This window comes from Zeugodacus cucurbitae, chromosome Y (genome assembly GCF_028554725.1).
Source record: "Zeugodacus cucurbitae isolate PBARC_wt_2022May chromosome Y, idZeuCucr1.2, whole genome shotgun sequence".
Classification (NCBI taxonomy): Eukaryota; Metazoa; Arthropoda; class Insecta; order Diptera; family Tephritidae; genus Zeugodacus; species Zeugodacus cucurbitae.
Window position 1 is genome coordinate 2827931 of NC_071673.1, and position 27314 is coordinate 2855244.

General features: G+C 34.4%; 1 protein-coding gene across 1 annotated transcript; it reads right to left on the bottom strand.

Annotated features, from left to right (window-relative positions):
• Positions 1-5854: 5854 nt before the first annotated feature.
• On the bottom strand, positions 5855-7943 carry LOC128923536 (jerky protein homolog-like). Its single transcript, XM_054235804.1, has 3 exons — positions 7678-7943; positions 7418-7623; positions 5855-7345 (listed from the first exon to the last, which is right to left on the bottom strand). Exons 1-3 carry the CDS (start codon positions 7738-7740, stop codon positions 5923-5925), a joined length of 1692 nt encoding a protein of 563 aa, XP_054091779.1. The 5' UTR covers positions 7741-7943; the 3' UTR covers positions 5855-5922.
• Positions 7944-27314: the final 19371 nt, after the last annotated feature.

Consider the following 27314-nt stretch of genomic DNA (forward strand, 5'->3'; position numbering starts at 1 on the left):
TATATATAATTAATAATTAAAAATATATTTTTACTCAAATTAATTAATTAATAAAAAATATTTTTATGATGAGCGTCGAACCTAGGGAATTTGATTCACAATCGTGCGTGTGAATGTACATATGTATGTATGATAGTTCACTGAATAGATTGTACGAGAATTCGCCGATTGATGGTAGGCAATTCTGATAGTCATGTTTTATTATATTTATATATTATTCATAAATATTTTTATTTAATTTCATTTTCTATCTATTTTTCATTTCATTTTTATTTTATATTATTTTTAATTTTTTAAGTTACTTTTTATTCATATATATATATATATTTGGCGTAGGAACCGCTTTAAGCGATTATAGCCGAATTCACCAGAGCGCGCCACTCATTCCTCCTTTTTGCTTTTTGGCGCCAACTGGAAACACCAAGTGAAGCCAGGTCACTTTGCACTTGGTCTTTCCACCGGAGTGGAGGTCGTCCTCTTCCGCGGCTTCCTCCAGCGGGTACTGCATCGAATACTTTCAGAGCTGGAGTGTTTTCTTCCATCCGTACAACATGACCTAGCCAGCGTAGCCGCTGTCTTTTTATTCGCTGAACTATGTCAATGTCGTCGTATAAATCGTACAGCTCATCGTTCCATCGTCTGCGGTATTCGCCGTTGCCAATGTTTAGAGGACCATAAATCTTGCGCAAAACCTTTCTCTCGAAAACCCCAAGAGTCGTCTCATCGGATGTTGTCATCGTCCACGCTTCAGCGCCATACATCAGGACGGGAATAATGAGCGACTTATAGAGTTTGATTTTGGTTCGTCGAGAGAGGACTTTACTTTTCAATTGCCTACTCAGTCCAAAGTAGCACCTGTTGGCAAGAGTGATTCTGCGTTGGATTTCAAGGCTGACATTGTTGGTGTTGTTAATGCTGGTTCCCAGATAAACGAAATTATCTACAACTTCAAAGTTATGACTGTCAACAGTGACGTGGGAGCCAAGACGCGAGTGCGCTGACTGTTTGTTTGATGACAGGAGATATTTCGTCTTGTCCTCATTCACCACCAGACCCATACGCTTCGCTTCTTTATCTAGTCTGGAAAACGCAGAACAAACGGCGCGGTTGTTGCTTCCGATGATATCAATATCATCGGCATACGCCAGGAGCTGTACACTCTTGTAGAAGATTGTACCCTCTCTATTTAGTTCTGCAGCTCGTATTATTTTTTCCAGCAATAGATTGAAGAAGTCGCACGATAGTGAGTCACCCTGTCTGAAGCCTCGTTTGGTATCGAACGGCTCGGAGAGGTCCTTCCCGATCCTGACGGAGCTTTTGGTGTTGCTCAACGTCAGCTTACATAGCCGTATTAGTTTTGCAGGGATACCAAATTCAGACACTTTTTATTCATATCTAATTAAAAATTCTGACTTATTCTTTAATTATTTAAATAAACTGAATATGTATATAATAATCTACAATATCATTATGGTCTCGAGCAATCATTGATTTGCCTTCATAACAATGTGTATGTTCAAATATTTTTACTACGCGTGCAGAAATATACATATGTATGTATATGTACATATGTACGCACTTATAAATGTGAACATACAAATCTACATTCCTCGCATTTGTCACATCTTCAGAAAAAATAACTCGCTTACAACAAAACATTACAATAACATATGTATTCATTCATAAACGCATGCGTATCAACAACAAGGCAAGTGGACTTCATTCATAAGCGCAAGCGTCGCGCACATCTCCGCGCATGCCCTGCCTAAAAGCGATTTGTCTGGAGCAGTGTTGTCCAACGTGACTGTGTGCACGTTATGCTTGTGTTGGTTATTAGCGTACATTCCCAGCAGATTTAAAAGCGAGATCTCCTGAAAGGAGGAATGAAGGAGTCCTCCTATTGACCTCTTTTAGGAGCAGTAAGGGAGATTTTTTAATTTTGTTCTTATATTGTGTTTTTTTTTTTAATTTTATTTTAGTGTTGACCTCCTTTTGTCATCTTTTAGGAGCAAAGAAGGAGATTTTATACTTCTATTGTGATTTTTTTTTTACTTCATTTCAGTATTGATCTCCTTTTGTCCTCCTTTAGGAGCAATAAAGGAGATTTTTTAATTCTTCGTAGCTTAAAAATCGTACTTTTGATTCAAAAATTACAATTTAACGGGAAATAATAACTGTTAATTTTTGTCTTCAAGCAATTGTTCATTTCAACTGTGTTTTTTAAAGCGTGCAGACGTAAGTGTTTTATATCTATTGAGTATTAAATATTTTAAATTGATAATTAAATGTACTCTAAAAGGCATTTAAAACGCCTAGTGAATAAAAAATTATATAATTTATATAAAAAACAAAATAATAATACACAAAATGAAAATGATGTGGAAAGTGTTAATGAAATTAAAAAAACATGGAACAAAGAATACGGAAGCTAGAGGAAATATCGACGCAGAACACTATACTCCTGGAGCGGATTATTGACATATTTCCGCCGATGAAGATTGAATTAATGATATTTCCTTTTAAAAACATGAATGATTTAGCATCTACAGAATCCTTACTTTTGAATAAGCCTGAGGCAGAAATTGTGAGTATGATAAAATACATTTGATAAGATGTTACTGAACAGTTTGAGCTTATTATAGGTGGAGTATCTGAAGCAAAAATTTTTAAAAAGACCCCTATCAAATTTTGGATGAAGTGATTGCGGAGTCCCTGCTCTTAAAAGTGAATTGGGATGGAGCCAAAAAAAAAGTAGCATTGAAGAATTATGCACTTTTCAATAAATTTCTTTACGGTAATACATAATTTCAATTCATATCATCTATTTTTTTAACAAGTTTAATTCTTAGAGGCCTCAAAAGATGATTACTCATACCCTGATTTTGAGGCAAAGATCGAAAAGCCGTTTCTCAAATGTAAGGCTCAGTTCTACAGGAACACTTATAATATAAAAAAAATAATAGATTTCATGTACATTCATTTAATTAAAAAACTTTAATAAAAAACAAAATTATAAAAATTTGTTTTTGTTAAAATAATTGCAGGTTGAAAATAATATAGGATTTATCATAGAGATCTCCTATAGTAGTAATCATAGAGATCTCCTGTATCATTAATCATAGAGATCTCCTTTGGGATTAATCATAGAGATCTCCTATAGCAGTAATCATGGAGATCTCCATTAGGAGGTTAAAAGGAGTACTCGCGTTCCAATGACATGAAATGTTAAAAACGAGTATACAATTTTACGTGTATTTACACACGAGTATTAGGAGTAATAGGGAGTATAGGATATCTCCTAAAGCATTAATCCAGGAGGTCTCAAACGATCATCCTAAAATTTGCTGGGTTCGGAAAGCTACGAGCAGACAACACGAATACGGAACAGTGCGTACAAGTAAGTAAACGTAATTTTTAAAAATTACGGTCAACTAAATTATCTATATTTATTTCTTTATTATATTGCTTAATTCTAATGAGATCAGAAATGTGATTGTTTGATAGTATAGCTGAGAATTTAATTGTAAATAAAATTTTCTTTTGTAATTATCAAGAAGACTTTTTCGGGCGTCTCCCTTGATATTTACAAGATTTTTATGACAACGTTCATAATGTCTTTTTATATCATGTTTGCTACAACGCTTTATTTTTTATAACATATTAAGCCTTCTGCATGCTTTTCATGTTTTCAATAAAAAAATAACATATTTCCCAAATTTGTTGAGACATTTTTAGTGCGTTCTGTTTTCTAGCGTCAACTGCTTTGCTTGCCTACAAAGTTGAATACAGTAGCACAATGGTGCTTTCACAGACACTTGTCGCGACATGTTGGTGTGAGGCGTCTGGCTTGTCCGTGCGCTATTGTGCGCATAGGCCGTGGACAACACTGGTCTGGAGGATGCTAAAAATTATAAATTCAAACAATTTCTGATATTTCCTTCAGAAGAGAAAACTGGCAGTGGCCGAAAATCATATTCATATTTCTATTAGAACTAGCATCTGTCCTATGGATTTTGAAATATCAATTAAGCTGATTGATCCTCAATATCTGTCATGGTGCGGTTGGTTCGCACGCACTCGCTTTTTGGACGGTGCTCGGGTTCAAATCCTGGCAGAAGTCTATTTTTCGTATATTTTATAGTTCTGGCACAACTGATGGCAAATATGAAAATTGATTCTTTTGTGATTTTTGTACAGCTCCTTGCACTGTTGCCACTTTTCGCTTTGACTTCAGTATCAACATCGAAATACAGTATGTCAAGAAACAGTTTACACATTGAAAAGAAATACACTTTTTCACTTTCCGCAGCAAAATTTTTTACTTTTTACTTCAGTTCAACATATTTTTTGAATCAGGGATGGTTACTTACAGTATTTAAAGAGATGTGATGCAAAAAAAAGCTGCGAAAGCAATGCGTGTTCATGTCGTAGCATGTTTTGGCGCGCAGTTTCATGAGAAATCTGAATACTGCGCTCTTCTTAGAACTCTTTCGTAAGAACACTGATCGAAATTTTTGGAATTTGGGCAAGTTTTCGAGACATTAAGCACTGTACATGTCCACTTATTTATAATTAAGGGCCTTTTTCTGGCTTTGGTTCTTGTATTTCCATATTTTCCGATCAATTTTAGCCATTATACACTATTTAGAGGGTTAAAGAAAACATTTCTGTTAGATCTCAAACGTTTTTACCCCATTGGGGATTATGGGGCAATAGTTGGACCTCTTCAAACTAAATCCTTTGCATGGAATATTAAAAAGACACTATTGGGTACTTTAGATGTGAAAAAAGCAAAAATTAATCACCAACTAATTGACAAATTCATTGTAAATGCCGTTGCGAAGAATATGTAACGGTGAAGTACGATTAACTGTATAACACGTGCTTAACAAGTAAAATAATCGAAGTGTGTAAAGTTTTTCTTGACACTAACAAAATTGAATGATTTTTGTTTTTTGTTGTTCTTGGTTGGATTATTCATTGCTTTCGCAGCTTTTTTCATCTCTTGAAATACTGTAAGTAACCATCCCTGATTCAAAAAATATGTTGAACTGAAGTAAAAAGTATAAAATTTTGCTGCGGAAAGTGAAAAAGTGTATTTATTTTCAATGTGTAAACTGTTTCTTGACATACTGTATGATTTTAGATTTTGCCATCGTCGCGAGGATGCAGTTTGTCGACAGCGACGTCTGCAGCGGGAAAAATAGTTGGCGTATTGTTGTTTCTGCTTCTTGATGATCATATTTTTTCGTCGTGAGCTACACATGTATGTATGTTTGTATATGCGTTGGTTTGTTTTTTGTCCCCAGTAAAAAATCGGATGATCCAAAGATTAATCTTAGATCGCTCCTTTGCGAGTAATGGATTACTCCACAATGCTCCGAAGTCCATGCATTTATTACTCCTTTTTAACATAGCATGTCCTTACGAGGGATCACTCCTTTTGAGCTCCTAATGGAGCGCAAACCGAGCATTCTTTTGAGCTCTTTTTGACCTCCGAAACGAGAGCAGAGGGAGTGATCTTTTTTATCTCCAGAAGGAGTACAAAAGGAGTAACGATTTTTGCCTCCAGAAAGAGCACAAAAAAGAGTAATGATTTTTGCCTCCAGAAAGAGCACAAAAAAGAGTAATATTATTTACATCCAAAAAGAGCAGAGAAAAATATAAACTGTTTTTTAAATAATTGAATTCAATGTTTTAATTTTCAAAATATAAGTACAGTGAAAGCTCGCTAATCCGAATTAATGATTGCACACCCCAATTCGGATTAGCGAAATATTCGGATTAGTGGATAGGCTATATTTATGTATTTTATTTCACATAAGATGACGCCATTCGAAAATAAAACTCGGGATAGTACTTCAGAACTAATTTTATTTATTATTATATTTTTAAGAAAGAATATTGCTTACACCTTATTTATTATGTTTTTTTAACGAAATTTGTGATGCAAGTTTGTTTCTGTTTCAATACACATGCTTCTAAAGCTTTATTACGCATTTCCTTGAGTACTAATATTTGATCAGTGTCTATGCCTCGTTGCTTTGCCCAATCTATACTTATATTTAAAGCCTGTACAGCTTCATGATTTTTAACGCGCTTAATCATATTAGATTCTGCTTCTTCGTCTTCTGTAACCAATTCTGAGGTACTACATGCAACCACACTACTGCCAGAGTCATTAATCCAGGCAAGAACTTCATCTTCAGAAAGTTCCACGTCAGTATTGCGGCGAAATAAATTTGTGATTGCACGAAATTCTTCATTTTCTTCAAAACGAGCCGAAAGGTCACTCTCCGGTAATTCTTGTTGTAAGACTGACAATGGAATGTTATCTTCTGAAGCCCATCTCTGGGTATGAATATTTTTCCAACAGGACTTTGGAGTGGAATCCGATACCCTGCTCCAAGATCGCTTAAGCAATTCACAAGCGTCGTACATACTGAATTGTTTCAAAAAAATGTCAGTACTGTCTGATTCAGAATTGACCAATTCACACAAGAGGTCTTTTTTGTAATAAAGTTTAGTCAGGCATATCGCATTTTGATCCATAGGTTGGATAATGCTAGTACAATTTGGAGGGAGAAACATAGTTTTATATTGTCCACATTCAGATGCCAACGGCTCCCCATGACATGTTGCATTATCCAATATCAATAGACCTTTTTTCGGCAAATTATTTTCAGTCTGATAGTTTTTTACCTGTGGTATAAACGATTTGAAAAACCATTCAGTAAAAATGTATGTTGTCATCCATGCATTTTTTGATGAGTAATATTCAATCACCCTTTGTTTTTTAAATGACCGAGGGTTTTTTGATTTACCAACCACTGCAATCTGTAGCTTGTGACTTCCAGTCTTATTAGCACAACATAAGAAGGTGATTCTCTCTTTGCTCATTTTGGTGCCTGGAGCTGATTTTTCTTTAAAATGCACTAAAGTTTTGTCTGGAAACATTTTCCAAAAAAGTCCAGACTCATCAGCATTATAAATTTGGTCGTCCAACAAATTTTCAGCTTCAATTACATTGTAGAGCTCATTTTGAAAAGCAGGAACAAGATCTGGTCTAGCAGATAAAGACTCTCCGCATATTTTTAAGTTTCGTACAGAAAATCGTTTCTTAAACTTTTGAAACCATCCATCGCTAGCTTTAAACGAATCATTGTTATACATTTTCTGATAAAGTGATTTTGCCTTTTGTCGTAAAACTCCCGCTGAAATCGTTTGATGTCGTGACCGCTTCTCTTCAAACCAAGCATATAATTTTTGCTCAAACTCTTCGTACTCACCCGTTTTGAGTGTCTTGCGCTGCTTCAAAAGTTTTTCATCAGAATTCTCAGCAAATCTGATAAAATAGGTATGTATACAATTAACTCATTTTTGTAAGATACTTTAGTACATAATACGGATTCTATACCTCCTAATATTTTCGGAATTTTTTTTTATGTCACAAATTGTAAAAGTTCCTACACCATATTTATCTGCCAAAAGTTTTCCAGATTGTCCGCGGTCTATCTCTTGTATTATTTTAATCTTATCAGCTAGTGATAATGTTTTATGTGCACGTCTTTTTGCCATATTGTAATTTAAATTGATGTCGTCGCGTGTAATGCTATTCCAGAACTAAAATAATAACAAAATAAATCATTGAACATGCATTCATTTGTACATACATACATGTGTATGCATATCAAATGATGTCCCGTTAGTTGTAAAATTCCATTCACACTTCGAGAACATGTTGAAACAGGCTTTCTACGTTGTTTGCACTTATGTATGTCAAAACAAATATGTGCACCTACGCTACAAAAGGATAGAAAAATTAAAATTCGGATTAGAGAGCGGCAATCAATGCGGACTATAGAATATGCAACGCGTACTTTATTCAATTCGGATTACTGGATAATTCGGATTACACACCGTTCGGATTAGCGAGCTTTCACTGTATTAGTAATTCACATAAATTATAAATACATTGTATATTCATAGTTATAATGATTTAAAATTAAGTTATAATTTTGGAATTTTCCTGAGACGAAGCAGATTTTATTGAATAGGTCTTTCGGTAACAAGTTGCCTTACATTTTCGAAAGGCCAGTTTACTCGCTTTTTCAAAATCCCCGTAACTCGAATATGTTTCTTTAACTGATTCTGCAAAAGATGAAAAAATATACAAAACTCAGATCTTACCGAAAAAGAAAAAGTTAAACAGTCTGTATTTATTTACCGCAGTTTTGTTTTTCGAGCCATCCCAATTTATTTTCAGCAATACGTTATCGTCAAATATTTTTGTTAAAGCTTTTTCCAGTTTGATATTATTTATCCTGGATTTTATGTAGCTAATCTGGAAAACATTAAGAAATTCATTAAAAACTTCACATTTTTCTTTAGAAAAAGAAATGAATAATAATTGGTCTCACCACTTCGGATTCCGGTTTGTTTTTGATCAGCTCTTCTGCTGAATCTAGCTCCACCAGAGAATTAATTGGAAAAAATTGCAAGTCGATTGTAGCTGGGCGCTTCCAATAATACATTATGTTTGCTCATAATTTCTTTTAACGTCCCGATTTCGGCTGAGAGGCAATCAAGTTTATTTTCCACCGTTTTTATCGCTTTGAGAACTTCTTCATTTCTAAAAAAGGGAAAGTATTTAATGTTAATTTTTCAATTAATTTAGCAATTTTATGTATTTACCTATACTATTAGTCGAACTACCTGGTATAATTTCCGGCGAAAATATTGCCTGAGTTTGGAATATTTGCGAGTTGAAACTCATTATCTTTTATAATAAATTTTTTTTTATTAATTATCACTTTTTACCCGTATATATTCGCGACAGTTGACCACTTTTTATCTGATTACATTCACGATACTACAGTAATGTTCACGCGTTGATTACAAAATTCAGACTATTTTAAAGTGACAAAATACGCTTTTATTGTAAACAAAAGAATTCCACAAAAATTAACAGTTATGATTGGCCGTTATGGTTAATCCGTTATTGATACATTTTGGAGTAATAAACAAGAAATAGAAATATGCGTTAGCATATTAATAGCTCGTCTATTCCTCCAAAATAAGGGAGGAAACGATTTTTGTAAAAACTAACGAAAATGCTTCATTGCTCACTTAATGAACAATTAATTACTCCTTTATTGATACATTTTGGAGTAATAATAGAATAATCGAAGTATTCGCATATTATTATTCGCATAGCTCGTTTATTCCACCAAAATGTATCAATAAGCGAGAAAACTAACATTTCTTTTTTAAATTAACGAAACTGCCTTTATTACTCACTTAATGCTCGAAATGGATGAACAAGTAATTACTCCTTTATTACTCTATTTTGTTATTAATCCAAAGATTTTTTACTGGGTCGGTCATTCACATTCACATATTCTAATTGGTGCATTTTGTTGTTACGCATATGAAGGAATGGTGTTGTTGTTCGTATGACGGTTGCCAATTCGTAATATTCAACATACATATGTACGCACACTTGTGAGTTTGTAGGTCATTCGCGAATTCCCTTTTTATGCGTATATGCAGATATACATATGAATGAATGTATTTCGAAGTACGTGTAAGATGTTACATACGTACGATTGATACATATGAATATATACCGACTGAGCTTATGGTATATGTGTATATGTTTGTATTTTTATTTTTATAAATATAATATAAATATAAATATAAATAGAGAAAATATTAAAATTTAAATAAAAAACTTATGTAAATAATTATCATATTTTAAATATAATAGAAAAAATTGCAAAAAAAAATTATAGGACGAAATTAGCAATAATCAAATGAATAATAAATAATTGGAAATAAAATAAAATATAAAAAAAACAAAAAAGTCAAAAAATATATTAATACTTCAATGTAAGATTTGAACTCGAACAATATATTTGGAGTTGCAAACCGTTGGGTTGCTAAGCACGCAGCACCAAAGTCAACTTTAAAACCAACGCATTTATTGTGATATAGTTACAACACGAACACGACAAACTACACCTCATTAATAGAGAACATGAAAAATATCCAATTAGAAATTACAGAATTGTGTGCGAATTTGTGGTTGATGAGGAGGCAAATTCGTAAATCTTATGCGATTAATAATTATTCTATACAATACACATTATTCTAATTACCCCTTATGCGAATATCAAAGAACATCTGCGTGGGCAATTTCTATAGAGTAGTTCCCTTATAGTGTGGTGTAGTTTCTCGGATGCATAAATTTTCTGTTCTCATGTTCCTTTATATTGTGGTGTACACAATTGACCAGTTCCCTTATAGAGTGGTAAACATCGGCTTGCTTTCCCTTTTGAATGGTGTGTTCCTTTATAGTGTTCGAAATTTTTTCGATGTTCCCTAATGTCAAATAACATTTTAGCACAGCTAACATTTGCTCCTTCTTATTATTATACATTCTTTGCTTGGGTCTGCAATATATATAGACCAGAATAGGCACTATTTGTACAGTCTACTTGGTCTAGCATCTAACTGTATTATGCATAGACCAAACCGTCTATCTTTGGTCTGGACTGTCGACGGCATAAATGGTAGAATGGCAGACCAAGCCTAGGACATGCTCCGTGTAAATTGGTCCTATGATTTTACATGAGATTGGTCTAGACTTGGTCCGGTAGTAAGTCAACGAAAGACTGTCTTTTATACAGTCTAAGACTGGACTCACTTTTTGCAGGGCCCTGCAAAAAGCATTGGTCCTATAACACAAAATCAGTGGTATAAAGATAGATAGAAAAATTTACTTTTTATCTAGACCAATGTGACTAGATGGTGGCATGTAGTTCTGCATTGTCGAATGACGACTAAATACTCGTATATTCACTTGTTATGTTAATGAGCACAAAAAAGAACAAAGGCTGCAAGTGAACACGTGTCGTTTTGAATTGTGAGTGTTGAACAAAAATTTAAGTGTAATTGCTATAATTTATATAAATGAATTAAAATAATCAATAAAAAATGAGTTATTCTAAAAGGCACATGAGAAGATTAGTGAAGAGGAAGCGTGATGAATATTTTTTAAGTGGTAGCGAAAATCCAAATGACGCGGTAGAAGAGCGTCATGGCGCCATTCTTGAAAACACAATTGAAGACAGTTTTAATTGTGAAATTCATGACGAAATTCCGAAAGCAAGAACATTCCTTTAAAAAATTAGGAAATGGCAATTAGATGCAAGAATATCTTATGAAAGTCTGCGTGCAATTTTGAAAATTTTAAATGAAAGTGGATTAGATGTTCCGTTAAGTCCGTCTACTTTGATGCTAGTAAACTTGGAAGAAATATCAACAAAAGATGTATCTCCTGGTGATTTAATACATTTTGGTTTACAAAACCAAACACAAAAAATATTGTATGTATAATTATGTATGTATAATAAGGTATTTAGTTATCCTCTTGACTTGAACTTGAAAGGTATTGCCGTGGATCGCGAAGCGTCAGAAAAGCAATTATAAAAGTCTTTACATACTTATAAAGATTATAACGAATTTTATAAAGCTAAAAGTAAGAATTGAAATTGAGGAGGAACTCAAAAAGAAATTATGATACACATTGTCAAGTGATGCTGATTTTATGCTATTCGCTCTTAGTCGACATACATGACTGCTTACGTGTCGAAGCTGAAGCAGTGCAGGGCGAAAGGTCTCAACCTTCTGGACGCAGCGAAAACAGCGAATACGAGGATTGTGATGATATTTTATTGACATTAAAGCTAAAGCTGTTAAGTATAAAATTAATGTCGATGGAATTTCTACTTATGATTCCGAACAATATGCCAAAAGATGTCTAAACTTCATGGAATTTAAGAGAATTTTATTTGAATTAACAACATAAAAAATAATAGCAGAATTTGTAAGGTTCGCAATGATGCTTTGTTAAGAAATTGTTTGTCACTGTGTTGAAATTGTGAGTTGAATCATAAATTGAGTACGTTTTCGTCTTTATGCGTAAGAATTTTTCACTATATTGAAAATTTCACTCTAATATAATTTAATGTAAACGTTAGCCACAGAAACGAGTGGAGGGGTCTGCTGGTATAAAATAAAGACTAATATCTAAAAATAAAATATTAATTTCTTTAATAAAAAAATGTCACCATAGCCCTGCATCGATAATGATTTTTATCTAAGAAAAATATATATGAAACTCCCTAAATAATTATTGAAATTGAACAATACATATAATTGAAGGTAAAGCTAAGTTCGGGTGCAAAAAAATATATTTGAAAAACACCCACTGTGCACAAAAACAACAAATAAACAATCCAACACTAAATTATCTAACAAAAAAGTTTAAAAAATCTTATATGATAATTTCAAATTTCCAAAACAATACTTTTACTTAGTAAAGTTTTTCTCCTTGCCTGTATTTTTAATAATAACAGGGCTTTACTATTTGGTAGAGTTCCTTTCTTAGGCTCGTTGGACCAAATGTTAAAACTAGCTGTGTCAAATATTTCTTACCGCTGTTGGGGGAAAATAAATGATAGTCTAGCTTTATTGAGAAATTATTTCATTCTAGTTTTATTTTGGTTTTTTACTTACTTATATACAAATTTTAGAATTATCTTAAGAACTAATTATATATGTATGTGTGTATGTGTGTATGTCTATATGTATATTTTATATGTTGCACGATAAGGGGTTATTTCAAATGCACACAAGCAATTGCCCAAATGTATTTTTATAACCAATAGGTTATCTTGTGCATACATATAAATGTGTTTGTTGAGTGCATGCATGTTGTATATAGATGCATGCGTGCCTCATATAAATATATGTACGTTGTATATATAAATGTATGTATTATATGTATGTATGTATGTATGCTCGTTAAATATATTTGAACATACATATTTATGTTCAGTGGACTGTATGTGTTATCACATTTTTCTTATTTAATATTCTTAATATGTAGAGTAATAAAAAACTAAATGGTTTGCTGCATAAAAACTAAGTGTGGCTTTTTAACGCCAACATAAATGTTCATTTTTGAACATTCTTCCGGGCGACAAAAGTGATTCCTGGAAAGGCGACTGCAGCTTGTAATCGTCGCCTGGTTTTTAGTCGATAATAAATGATGATTGCCACCAGCACACCGATCATAAAAAGTACCAATGAGACGTGTCCGGTAACATGATGGATTTTGATCTCTTTTAATTCGATGTTTTCTCTTTTGAGTTGTTTCACAATGTTTTGTAACTCCTTGATGTCGTTTATACTTGTAGTTAAAGTCTCTTGTTGAACAATTTCTTGAGGGTTGGGTACTTCGTTTACTTCCATCATCGGTTGATTTACAGGTGCCTCAATTACCTTTTGCGAGTTAAAATGTTGTGAAGCCGCAAGAATAACTCCTTTGTATCGGCCAGTGCATCCTTCTCTTAACTCCATTATGCCTTTCGCTGGTATATTGAAAAATTCCTTTGATTTGCTGCATTCTATATCTATAGTTCCATTTGAAAATATATTGTAAAGCCAAGTATTGCCAGTTTGAAGTTTTATCCAAAAGCTAGTCCAATGCCCCCTTTTGAATAGACAGTTCTTTGTTGTCATGCCACGTAATTCCGCGATTTCACATGACTGGTCTGAAGATGGTTTCCAAGGCCAGCGTCCTTTACATATCTATTGGTTGTCTAAACTTGTATCACATCTATCCAACTCTGCTTGTTGTAACAAATTGTATGCATCTAAACCGAAGTTGTAAATTAGGTAGTTTCCTTTTATTATTGGAATCATCATTTCTTCATCATGTTGAAAGGGAATTGGAATAACTCTATGTAATGTTGACGTTTCACGTGCGAATAATTAATTTTCGATATTTCTTCACTCATTTGAGTTGGTCTTAAAAGTTGTGGGTTTAAATGCCCATGGTTAATATCAATTAATAAATTGATAATTGATGATTGAATATTTTCACATTCCGTTAATGTCATATCGAGTTGTGTTACCATCATTTGATACATTAATGCCATCCTCTCGGCGTTCACATTTTTTATTAATTCTGAGTAGAATAAATTCAATTGTCCATTCATTTTTACGAAAGTTTCTCGCATTTCTTCTTGCGATTTTTTCATAATATTCAATGATGAATCAATGACAGACGTCTGTTTCTGGATCAATTGTTTCAAATTTTTCTCGTTATCTAATAAATTAGTTAGGTCTTGCTCTAACTCTTTTCGATCATCTGCATCCATTGTTCCAAACAGAATGTGATGAATAGTGCCTACAAACTCAAACGGTGCTCGACGTGCCCTTTTTGGTTGTAGTAAAAGATTATTATCCATTTTCAATGCCTTGAACCTTTTTTCTAGTGCGGAGTTCATCATCTCACAGCTTGATTCAGAATTGTTAAGAAGATGACATTGTGTTTTCATTCTCGCAATGTAATTGGTTATTCTGTCCATTTGGTTGAAGTAGGGTTCTATGTTGTAATATACTACTAAGTTCCACGTAGACATTTCAATATCAATCATGGCAATTTTCTCTAGATATATAGCACTTTTGCTAGGTATCTCTTTTATGCAAACATCTCCGCCAATCTTCGTTGCCATCGCTGTTTGCATTAGTAAAAGCATGCAAGTTATTACCGACATTGTAGTTATCTTTCTGCGTCTACAATTTTTTGAGTTTTTGTTGGTTGGAAACTTTTCTCTTTTTCTTCCGAGTAGAGTGGACATATTTTACTGATAGGCCTTTTCATAGCACTATCTTGTGTCTGAATGGTTACTACTCTCACTATTCCATCAGATCCTTTATGCGTTTCAATAATTTTTCCCATCGGCCATTTTGCTGGATGAGAAGTCTCGTTTTTTAGCAACACAATTTGTCCCTCTTTTATATTGCTCATCGGTTGTTTCCATTTATACCTTTGTTGTAAAGTATGCAAATATTCCTCTTTCCAATTCTTCCAAAATTTTTTTTTTCAATATTTCCTTATTTATTGAATCTGCTTGTTTTTAAGCCTAACAACAAGTTATAAAATCTTAAATCTATTTAAAAGCTAGACAAGCTCAACCAAGTGATTGGGCTGTATTGGTGAAACGTTGCTCTTTAATACGCAGGCATATCCCTTCTTTTTAGGCGTGTTTGATCGCAGGAATGTACTAAAGCATTAGCCAATGGGTTTGGGTGATCTCGGAGTTTAGATATATATTTCAATCTGCTGTCCTCTACTTCTTTCTTTACCATAGGGATACCAAGATCTTTATGGATATTTTCATTGCGCATGTACCATGGTGAGCACGTGATTGATCTAAGCATTTTCGATTGGAACCTTTGTATTATATCAATATTAGTTGCACAGGTCGTACACCACAGTTGAATGCCATACATCCAAATCTGCTTTATAACCGCATTGTATAAAAGCACTTTGTTGTTTAAGCTAAGTTTAGAGTTTTTATTTAAAAGCCAATTTAAATTTGCAGCTCTTATCTTCATGCACGTTATTTTACTAGATATATGTTTTCTCCACGTAAGCCTTCTATCTAGGTGAATACCAAGATAGGTAACTTCATTCGCTTGGGGCACCAAAATATTGTTCATTTTTACTGCCGGACACATTTTTGGCTTAGAGAAAATGTAACGTGCTTGCACTTTCGTTCATTCACATTTATACGCCAGTTTGCTAGCCATTCTTCGACAGAACTTAAGTAGTTCGCCAATATTCTTGATGCTATAATGGGGCATTTGTTACGACTCACTAAAGCTGTGCCATCCGCAAAAGTTGATGTCAAAACATTATTAGCAGTTGGAAGATCAGCTGTATGTATGATGTATAGAGTTGGGCCTAAAACACTGCCCTGTGGTACTCCAGCCCTTATTGAACGTTCATTAGATATAAAATCACCTACTTTTACAGCAAATTTTCTATTTTTTAAATAGGACTCCAAGGTTTTATGCAATTGGAAAGGTAAATTTTTTTTAATCTTATACAAAAGTCCTTCATGCCACACTTTATCAAACGCCTGAGCCACATCTAGAAATATAGCAGAACACTACTCTCTATGTTCGAATGCCTTCCTAATTTCGTTAGTTATTCTATTTACTTGCTCTACAGTGCCATGTTGTGCACGAAAACCGAATTGGTGCGTTGGTATTACCCTATTTTCATGAAGGAAAGGAGACATCTTTGATAGTAACACTTTTTCAAATATTTTAGAAAGACATGGTAGAAGACTGATTGGTCTGTATGAAGACGGCTGTGTCAGGTCTTTTCCCGGTTTATCTATCATGATTATCTGCGACTTTTTCCATGAAATAGGATAGTATCCGAAACTAAAAATTGCATTAAAGAGCAAGGAGAGCACTGTTGAAGCAATATTTGGTAACTCAATTAGCATTTTTGGAGTAATATTATCGTGGCCTGACGATTTTTTTGGATTAAGCTCTTTTATGATACTAACAATTTCAGTAGTTGAAGTCTTAATAGACCCAAGTGATTCGTTTGTGGTATTGTGGATGATTGGCAACTTAAAATTGTTCTTTGGGCAATTTGATTGAAATACCTTTTCTAGGTGATTTGCAAAACAATTTGCCTTATCTTCGTCACTTCGTGCCCAATTACCATTTGACTGTCTTATAGGCATGTTGGAATCTACCGGTGGCTTAAAAGACTTTTGGGCTTTCCAAAGAGAGTTTTGCTTGGTAGAATTTGGACACAGTTTCTTTATATAATTTTCAGTGCTGTATTCTTCCTCGCGTTTAAGCGCTTTTTTTAACTTACGTACAGCAGATTTCAGTTGAAGCTGAGTAGAAGGAGAGCGATGTATCTGCCATTCGCGTCTAGCTCTTTTTTCGTTCACAAGCTTTTCTATTTCATTATTAGTCATGTTTCTAAAAACCTTAATTTTTCTTTTTGGTGTTGCCAAGACAGCTGCATTAGTTACTACATCATTAAATTCTTCTATACTGTTATCAATATCTCTTCCTGTATTTATTTTTAAATCTATGTTAATGTGGCTACTGATATATTTTCTATATTTCAACCAGTTTGTTTTATGAGTTGTTAGAGAAACTTTCGGCTCAACTATCATGGGCTGTTCGCATAACTTTATTAGTACAGGAGAATGATCAGAAGATAAGTCAGTACATGTATCTACTGTTATTAGCGATCTATCTATGTTTTTGACTACAGCAAAATCTATTAAGTCTGGTATTTTGTTTCTATCACTGGGCCAGTATGTCGGCTTACCAGAAGATATTATGTCAAGGTTATTGTGCTTATTTATAATAGTGTAGTACAGCTGCCGTCCTTTCGGATTAATAAGACGTGAGCCCCAGTACATGTGTTTTGCATTGTAATCTCCACCTGCTAGAAATCTTGGACCTAGCGTTCCAAAAAAGTCTTTAAATTCGCAATCTGTAATTTTAAAGCGAGGTGGACAATATATAGCAGTTAGATTAAGGTCAGCACCCCGATTTTTCAAAGATATTGTTGTAGCTTGTAACTGGGCTGTAGCATGCGGTTCTAAAGCGTGGTGGCTTAACCGATTTCTAACCAATACTGCTGTTCCACCGTGCGCCTTTCCATCTGGATGATTTGTAGCATGAAGTCTATATCCCGGTATAAAGAAATTGTTCTTATTTGTTAAATGAGTTTCTGATAGCAGCATAACATCTATGCTTTTTTCAATCAGAAATTGTATTATCTCCAGTTTGTGTTGGTTTATACCATTGGCATTCCATAAACAAATATTTAGTATACTCATTTTTTAGATAATAAGGTCTGTAGCATTTGATTTTGTGATTTGATTAAATCTTGGATCATGTTTTGCATGCTAGACATAAATTGTGTTATACATTGAGTAAGGTTTAGGATCATATTTTCAATACCTCCATTAGGTGGATTTTGGGGTTGTTGCATTTGCACAGCGTTGCCTTTTAGCACATTTGCATAGCTTCCTTGGATAAGACTATTCTTAGAATTACCAGGTTTCGAACTCTGGTCTGTAACTACTATATTTTCGTTACGAGGGATATTCATCATTTGGTTACGACGAGCTTGAATTCCCAGCGATAATTTTGATTTTAAGTCTTTATATACAGGGCAGCCTCTGTAGTTAGCAGTGTGATTTCCTCCACAATTACTGCATTTTTTATTTGTATCCTCTTTTTTAAGAGTACATTTTGATGTTGGGTGTAAATCACCACATACCACACAAACACTGCGTAGAGTGCAATAAGACTTGGTATGCCCATACTCTTGGCAGTTGGTGCATTGTACCGGACCATTTCTTTTATGAGGTAGAAGAACCTAATTCTACGATGTAACAAATATTTTAAGTTGTATATTGGATGGGTTTCATTCCTTTTAATTGGGTTAGAGTTTGGCAGCAATTCGACTTTAAACATTGGTTGTGGTACCTTATTTCTATTGAAGATATTTACTACATTTTTAATTTCAAAGCCGCATTCTTCAAGGGCTTCTTTGACATCATTAGACTCTACCGAAGACTCTATGCCTTTTACAACAACAACTAGGCCTTTCGAGCTCTTCAGTTGATAAGAATAATAGTTTTTATTGTTATTTGTCAAAAATTTCACTATATCCATAAAACTTTTCTCAGTGTAGGACTGTATTTTAGTTTCATCTATATTGCCTTTTTTCAAAGGCACTATATGAAAATTGTTAGTACCTACAATTTCACTTAGTTTCGCAACAAGTACATTAGAGCTACGCTCTCGCAAATATATTGGCGGCGGCTTGGCATTCACGACTGTGGTGGTACCCTTCGCATCGTCGTTCGATCCATTGCTTAGTATGGCAAATCTGTTGCCATTTAAAGTTCCTGGCTTATTTGTATCAAGCGTGGCTGGTTGGAATTTTTTGGAATTGACCGCTGACTTTAAAGGACTTGATTTCCTTTTAATATTGACGTAGCGGTCAATACCAATCTGTACAGATGGTGTTTTTCTTTTTGGTACATGCTCACCTTGCATTGTTTTTCCCTTTGGTGTCCACTCGTTTGCTGGTACCTGCTTGCTTGCTATTGTCTGCTGTTTTGTTGTTGTGCACTTGCTGTTTTGTTCTGCTTCTGTTGATCCCTTCTGCTGATCGGCAGAGCGCTTCGATGACTCATCTTTTTCACCCTTGGATTGTTTTTTTGTTGGAGCAGATTGTGTAGGCTCAACAAAGCTGAAGTAAGCATTCAGAGAATGCCTACGACCTTGCTGTTGAGGCTGCGCAGCGCTCATGTTTGTTTTGCTCACTTGAATTTTATTATTATTTATTTTTATTGTTTGTAAACTTTTTTGTTTTAGTATTATTTTTGTTTTGTTTTTATGTTTAGATTTTGATTTTCCACAGAACTTGTAGTTGTTTTGTTATTTAATTTTATTTGCTTTTAATAATTCAATTAAATCACGGAGCGCATTAAAACACGTCCGTACTCTTTGAATGCTCACAACTTTTCTTCCAAAATTGGTATTTCATTTTTTGCAGAAGACTCCATCTATCCAACGTTGTCAATTTAGTTTCTTGAAACGGTTCTGGCGCACTCAGTAATGTTCTTCCAATTAAAAAATGTCCTGGAGTGACTATGTTGTGATCTTCGCAATCTTCTCCAGTTGTATAAAGAGGACGTGTATTTAAAACTGCCTCAATTTGTGTTAACAGCGTAGTTAACTCTTCATATGTGAGAGTACTATCACCTATAATCCGCTTAAGGTGATATTTCATAGATTTAACACCTGCCTCCCAAATTCCTACAAAGTGAGGACTTGCCGGGGGAATAAAATGCCACTTGATACCTTCTCTCTCCATAATAGGTGCAATAACTTTGTTGTTTGCAATAACCAGTTTTAAGTCTTTGTCCAAAAATTTAGCTGCTCCCACAAAGTTCGTGCCATTGTCTGAATACATATTAGCACTTTTTCCTCTCCTCGCAAAGAAACGCCGTAATGCTGCTAAAAATGTTTCCGTTGTTAAATCGCTTACGGCTTCCAGATGAATTGCCTTCGTCACCATGCATACAAAGACAGCAATATATCATTTGTATGATTTTTGGCTTTTTTGAACAGCGTATTTGAAATGGTCCTGCATAATCCACTCCTGTATTATTAAATGGATGACTAGGAATAACTCGACATGATGGCAAATTTCCCATTAATTGTGGCACTACTTCTTGATTATATCGAGTGCATCGGACACATTTTCTCACAAACTGCTTTAGTTGACTTTTCATGCGAATGATCCAGAACTCTCTCCTGATGTGTGTCCGCATTAAACTAATGCCTCCATGTAATGTTGTTTTATGTGCTTCCTGTATTATCAATTTCGATAGTTCACAATTCTTGAATATGATTGGATGTTTAGTGACATAACAGATTTCAGAATTTTGTAGTCTTCCTCCTACTCTTAAAATGCCATCTTTATCCACAAAAGGATATAATGTTGATAGTTTGTTTTTCCTATCCAATACCTTGCCATTTTTTAATTGTCGTATTTCATCATAGAAATCCAAATTTTGTTGCATTTTAATTATATTTTTCTTTGCTAATTGCATCTCGTCTACTGTTAAATAATCCGCTTTTATTGTTTTTCTTCGAATTTTATTAGTGAATCGCATCACATATGCCATTACTCTAATTAGTTTTCCTAGGTCTGAAAACTTTTGTATTATTGAAGAGAATCTTCTCTCTTCTTGTTGTAGTTGTAGTAATAATTTTTTCTTCTATCCCTTTCGGCCAGTGATCTGCATTTAATTGAAGCCACGACGGTCCTTGCAACCATAGCTTATGTTGTAACAATCAGGTGATGTCCCTCTTGATGCAACATCTGCTGGATTTTCACTCGATTTTACATACTTCCATTCGGCTTCCGGAATCATTTCATTAATATAGTTTACTCTGGTGCGTATAAACTTCTCTTTGTTGTTTTTATTTTGGATCCATGCCAGTGTAACCATTGAATCACTCCATGCGTACATTTTACATTGCAAATTCAATGTCTTCTTGACTCTATTTAATATAATAGCCAGTAGATGTGCACCGCAAAGTTCTAATTTGGGTATTGTTTTTCTATTTTTAATAGGGTTCACTTTGCTTTTGGCTAGCAACAGTGTCACTTGCTGTCCCACTTTTGCATATATTACTGCTGCATATGCTTTATCAGATGCGTCTCCAAATGCGTGCAATTCCAACTTGGTGTTGCTATTTGTACCGATCCAGCGTGGAATAGTTATTTCATCTAATGCATCCAATTGTTTAGCGAATTACAGCCACTCTTCTTCTAACTCTTTGTTTAATGGCTCGTCCCAAGATCCACCAGCCGACCAAAGTTTTTGCATAAAGCATCTGCCTACAATTGTTACTGGTGCAAGCCATCCAAGTGGATCAAATATTTTGGCCAATTGTGATAATATTGTCCGTTTGGTTATTTTTTCTATCTGTTGTGTTGCTGCCTTGAACTTAAAAAGATCGCGTTTTGGTTCCCATTGTAATCCCAATGTTTTTAGTGAATCCGTTTCTTCGATTTGAATAATTTCATTTGTCTCCTGTGTATATTCATCAATTATTTCAGGATTATTTGATAACCATTTTCTCAAATGAAATCCTGCACACTGTAAAGTTTGCATTAGTTTCTCGCGTAATTCTTTACAGTCTTGAATAGTGTGACCTCCTGTCATGAGATCGTCCATGTAAAAATCGTTCTTTATGACATCATGTACGTTTTTATTGTCTTTGCAGTAAATGTTCCCAATCTCGTGTAACGTTCTTACTGCTAAAAATGGTGCTGCTGCTGTGCCATATGTGACTGTTGTAAGTTTAAACTCTTTTATTTTCTCCTGCGGATTTTCTCTCCATAGAATATACTGGTATTCCTGATCTTCCTCTCTGACTTTTATTTGTCGATACATCTTTTCGACGTCAGCACTCATCACATAACGCCACATACGCCATTTTACGATGATATCTACAATGTCTTTTTGTAATCTTGGCCCGATTATTTTTTCGATCGCCTTGTTGATCTTGCTGTGCCTCGACTCACAGCTGTTAAAATTCTTTGAGTAACAGTTTTTTTTTTTAACCAATGCGTATTGTCTCCTGCTAATACGTCTTATATGATAATTTCAAATTTCCAAAACAATACTTTTACTTAGTAAAGTTTTTCTCCTTGCCTGTATTTTTAATAATAACAGGGCTTTACTATTTGGTAGAGTTCCTTTCTTAGGCTCGTTTGGACCAAATGTTAAAACTAGCTGTGTCAAATATTTCTTACCGCTGGTGGGGGAAAATAAATGATAGTCTAGCTTTATTGAGAAATTATTTCATTCTAGTTTTATTTTGGTTTTTTACTTACTTATATACAAATTTTAGAATTATCTTAAGAACTAATTATATATGTATGTGTGTATATCTATATGTATATTTTATATGTTGCACGATAAGGGGTTATTTCAAATGCACACAAGCAATTGCCCAAATGTATTTTTATAACCAATAGGTTATCTTGTGCATACATATAAATGTGTTTGTTGATTGCGTGCATGTTGCATATAGATGCATGCGTGCCTCATATAAATATATGTACGTTGTATATATAAATGTATGTATTATATGTATGTATGTATGTATGCTCGTTAAATATATTTGAACATACATATTTATGTTCAGTGGACTGTATGTGTTATTACATTTTTCTTATTTAATATTCTTAATATGTAGAGTAATAAAAAACTAAATGGTTTGCTGCATAAAAACTAAGTGTGGCTTTTTGACGCCAACATAAATGTTCATTTTTGAACATTCTTCCGGGCGACAAAAGTGATTCCTGGAAAGGCGACTGCAGCTTGTAATCGTCGCCTGGTTTTTAGTCGATAATAAATGATGATTGCCACCAGCACACCGATCATAAAAAGTACCAATGAGACGTGTCCGGTAACATGATGGATTTTGACCTCTTTTAATTCGATGTTTTCTCTTTTGAGTTGTTTCACAATGTTTTGTAACTCCTTGATGTCGTTTATACTTGTAGTTAAAATCTCTTGTTGAACAATTTCTTGAGGGTTGGGTACTTCGTTTACTTCCATCATCGGTTGATTTACAGGTGCCTCAATTACCTTTTGCGAGTTAAAATGTTGTGAAGCCGCAAGAATAACTCCTTTGTATCGGCCAGTGCATCCTTCTCCTAACTCCATTATGCCTTTCGCTGGTATATTGAAAAATTCCTTTGATTTGCTGCATTCTATATCTATAGTTCCATTTGAAAATATATTGTAAAGCCAAGTATTGCCAGTTTGAAGTTTTATCCAAAAGCTAGTCCAATGCCCCCTTTTGAATAGACAGTTCTTTGTTGTCATGCCACGTAATTCCGCGATTTCACATGACTGGTCTGAAGATGGTTTCCAAGGCCAGCTTCCTTTACATATCTATTGGTTGTCTAAACTTGTATCACATCTATCCAACTCTGCTTGTTGTAACAAATTGTATGCATCTAAACCGAAGTTGTAAATTAGGTAGTTTCCTTTTATTATTGGAATCATCATTTCTTCATCATGTTGAAAGGGAATTGGAATAACTCTATATAATGTTGACGTTTCACGTGCGAATAATGGAATGGTTGTTTTGATTACTACTCTATTATCCATTATAATTCCTTTTCCTCTCATCAGTTTGTATACATTTTTTAGTATTTCTTCCTTTTGCGCTCCCAGAAGTTTCAACTTGGGTGAAAGTTCGTTTTTAATTTTCGATATTTCTTCACTCATTTGAGTTGGTCTTAAAAGTTGTGGGTTTAAATTCCCATGGTTAATATCAATTAATAAATTGATAATTGATGATTGAATATTTTCACATTCCGTTAATGTCATATCGAGTTGTGTTACCATCATTTGATACATTAATGCCATCCTCTCGGCGTTCAGATTTTTTATTAATTCTGAGTAGAATAAATTCAATTGTCCATTCATTTTTACGAAAGTTTCTCGCATTTCTTCTTGCGATTTTTTGATAATATTCAATGATGAATCAATGACAGACGTCTGTTTCTGGATCAATTGTTTCAAATTCTTCTCGTTATCTAATAAATTAGTTAGGTCTTGCTCTAACTCTTTTCGATCATCTGCATCCATTGTTCCAAACAGAATGTGATGAATAGTGCCTACAAACTCAAACGGTGCTCGACGTGCCCTATTTTGGTTGTAGTAAAAGATTATTATCCATTTCCAATGCCTTGAACCTTTTTTCTAGTGCGGAGTTCATCATCTCACAGCTTGATTCAAAATTGTTAAGAAGATGACATTGTGTTTTCATTCTCGCAATGTAATTGGCTATTCTGTCCATTTGGTTGAAGTAGGGTTCTATGTTGTAATATACTACTAAGTTCCACGTAGACATTTCAATATCAATCATGGCAATTTTCTCTAGATATATAGCACTTTTGCTAGGTATCTCTTTTATGCAAACATCTCCGCCAATCTTCGTTGCCATCGCTGTTTGCATTAGTAAAAGCATGCAAGTTATTACCGACATTGTAGTTATCTTTCTGCGTCTACAATTTTTTGAGTTTTCTTGTTGGAAACTTTTCTCTTTTTCTTCCGAGTAGAGTGGACATATTTTACTGATAGGCCTTTTCATAGCACTATCTTGTGTCTGAATGGTTACTACTCTCACTATTCCATCAGATCCTTTATGCGTTTCAATAATTTTTCCAATCGGCCATTTTGCTGGATGAGAAGTCTCGTTTTTTAGCAACACAATTTGTCCCTCTTTTATATTGCTCATCGGTTGTTTCCATTTATACCTTTGTTGTAAAGTATGCAAATATTCCTCTTTCCAATTCTTCCAAAATTGGTATTTCATTTTTTGCAGAAAACTCCATCTATCCAACGTTGTCAATTTAGTTTCTTGAAACGGTTCTGGCGCACTCAGTAATGTTCTTCCAATTAAAAAATGTCCTGGAGTGAGTATGTTGTGATCTTCGCAATCTTCTCCAGTTGTGTAAAGAGGACGTGTATTTAAAACTGCCTCAATTTGTGTTAACAGCGTAGTTAACTCTTCATATGTGAGAGTACTATCACCTATAATCCGCTTAAGGTGATATTTCATAGATTTAACACCTGCCTCCCAAATTCCTACAAAGTGAGGACTTGCCGGGGGAATAAAATGCCACTTGATACCTTCTCTCTCCATAATAGGTGCAATAACTTTGTTGTTTGCAATAACCAGTTTTAAGTCTTTGTCCAAAAATTTAGCTGCTCCCACAAAGTTCGTGCCATTGTCTGAATACATATTAGCACTTTTTCCTCTCCTCGCAAAGAAACGCCGTAATGCTGCTAAAAATGTTTCCGTTGTTAAATCGCTTACGGCTTCCAGATGAATTGCCTTCGTCACCATGCATACAAAGACAGCAATATATCATTTGTATGATTTTTGGCTTTTTTGAACAGCGTATTTGAAATGGTCCTGCATAATCCACTCCTGTATTATTAAATGGATGACTAGGAATAACTCGACATGATGGCAAATTTCCCATTAATTGTGTCACTACTTCTTGATTATATCGAGTGCATCGGACACATTTTCTCACAAACTGCTTTAGTTGACTTTTCATGCGAATGATCCAGAACTCTCTCCTGATGTGTGTCCGCATTAAACTAATGCCTCCATGTAATGTTGTTTTATGTGCTTCCTGTATTATCAATTTCGCTAGTTCACAATTCTTGAATATGATTGGATGTTTAGTGGCATAACAGATTTCAGAATTTTGTAGTCTTCCTCCTACTCTTAAAATGCCATCTTTATCCACAAAAGGATATAATGTTGATAGTTTGTTTTTCCTATCCAATACCTTGCCATTTTTTAATTGTCGTATTTCATCATAGAAATCCAAATTTTGTTGCATTTTAATTATATTTTTCTTTGCTAATTGCATCTCGTCTACTGTTAAATAATCCGCTTTTATTGTTTTTCCTCGAATTTTATTAGTGAATCGTATCACATATGCCATTACTCTAATTAGTTTTCCTAGGTCTGAAAACTTTTGTATTATTGAAGAGAATCTTCTCTCTTCTTGTTGTAGTTGTAGTAATAATTTTTTCTTCTATCCCTTTCGGCCAGTGATCTGCATTTAATTGAAGCCACGACGGTCCTTGCAACCATAGCTTATGTTGTAACAATCAGGTGATGTCCCTCTTGATGCAACATCTGCTGGATTTTCACTCGATTTTACATACTTCCATTCGGCTTCCGGAATCATTTCATTAATATAGTTTACTCTGGTGCGTATAAACTTCTCTTTGTTGTTTTTATTTTGGATCCATGCCAGTGTAACCATTGAATCACTCCATGCGTACATTTTACATTGCAAATTCAATGTCTTCTTGACTCTATTAAATATAATAGCCAGTAGATGTGCACCGCAAAGTTCTAATTTGGGTATTGTTTTTCTATTTTTAATAGGGTTCACTTTGCTTTTGGCTAGCAACAGTGTCACTTGCTGTCCCACTTTTGCATATATTACTGCTGCATATGCTTTATCAGATGCGTCTCCAAATGCGTGCAATTCCAACTTGGTGTTGCTATTTGTACCGATCCAGCGTGGAATAGTGATTCCTGGAAAGGCGACTGCAGCTTGTAATCGTCGCCTGGTTTTTAGTCGATAATAAATGATGATTGCCACCAGCACACCGATCATAAAAAGTACCAATGAGACGTGTCCGGTAACATGATGGATTTTGACCTCTTTTAATTCGATGTTTTCTCTTTTGAGTTGTTTCACAATGTTTTGTAACTCCTTGATGTCGTTTATACTTGTAGTTAAAATCCCTTGTTGAACAATTTCTTGAGGGTTGGGTACTTCGTTTACTTCCATCATCGGTTGATTTACAGGTGCCTCAATTACCTTTTGCGAGTTAAAATGTTGTGAAGCCGCAAGAATAACTCCTTTGTATCGGCCAGTGCATCCTTCTCCTAACTCCATTATGCCTTTCGCTGGTATATTGAAAAATTCCTTTGATTTGCTGCATTCTATATCTATAGTTCCATTTGAAAATATATTGTAAAGCCAAGTATTGCCAGTTTGAAGTTTTATCCAAAAGCTAGTCCAATGCCCCCTTTTGAATAGACAGTTCTTTGTTGTCATGCCACGTAATTCCGCGATTTCACATGACTGGTCTGAAGATGGTTTCCAAGGCCAGCTTCCTTTACATATCTATTGGTTGTCTAAACTTGTATCACATCTATCCAACTCTGCTTGTTGTAACAAATTGTATGCATCTAAACCGAAGTTGTAAATTAGGTAGTTTCCTTTTATTATTGGAATCATCATTTCTTCATCA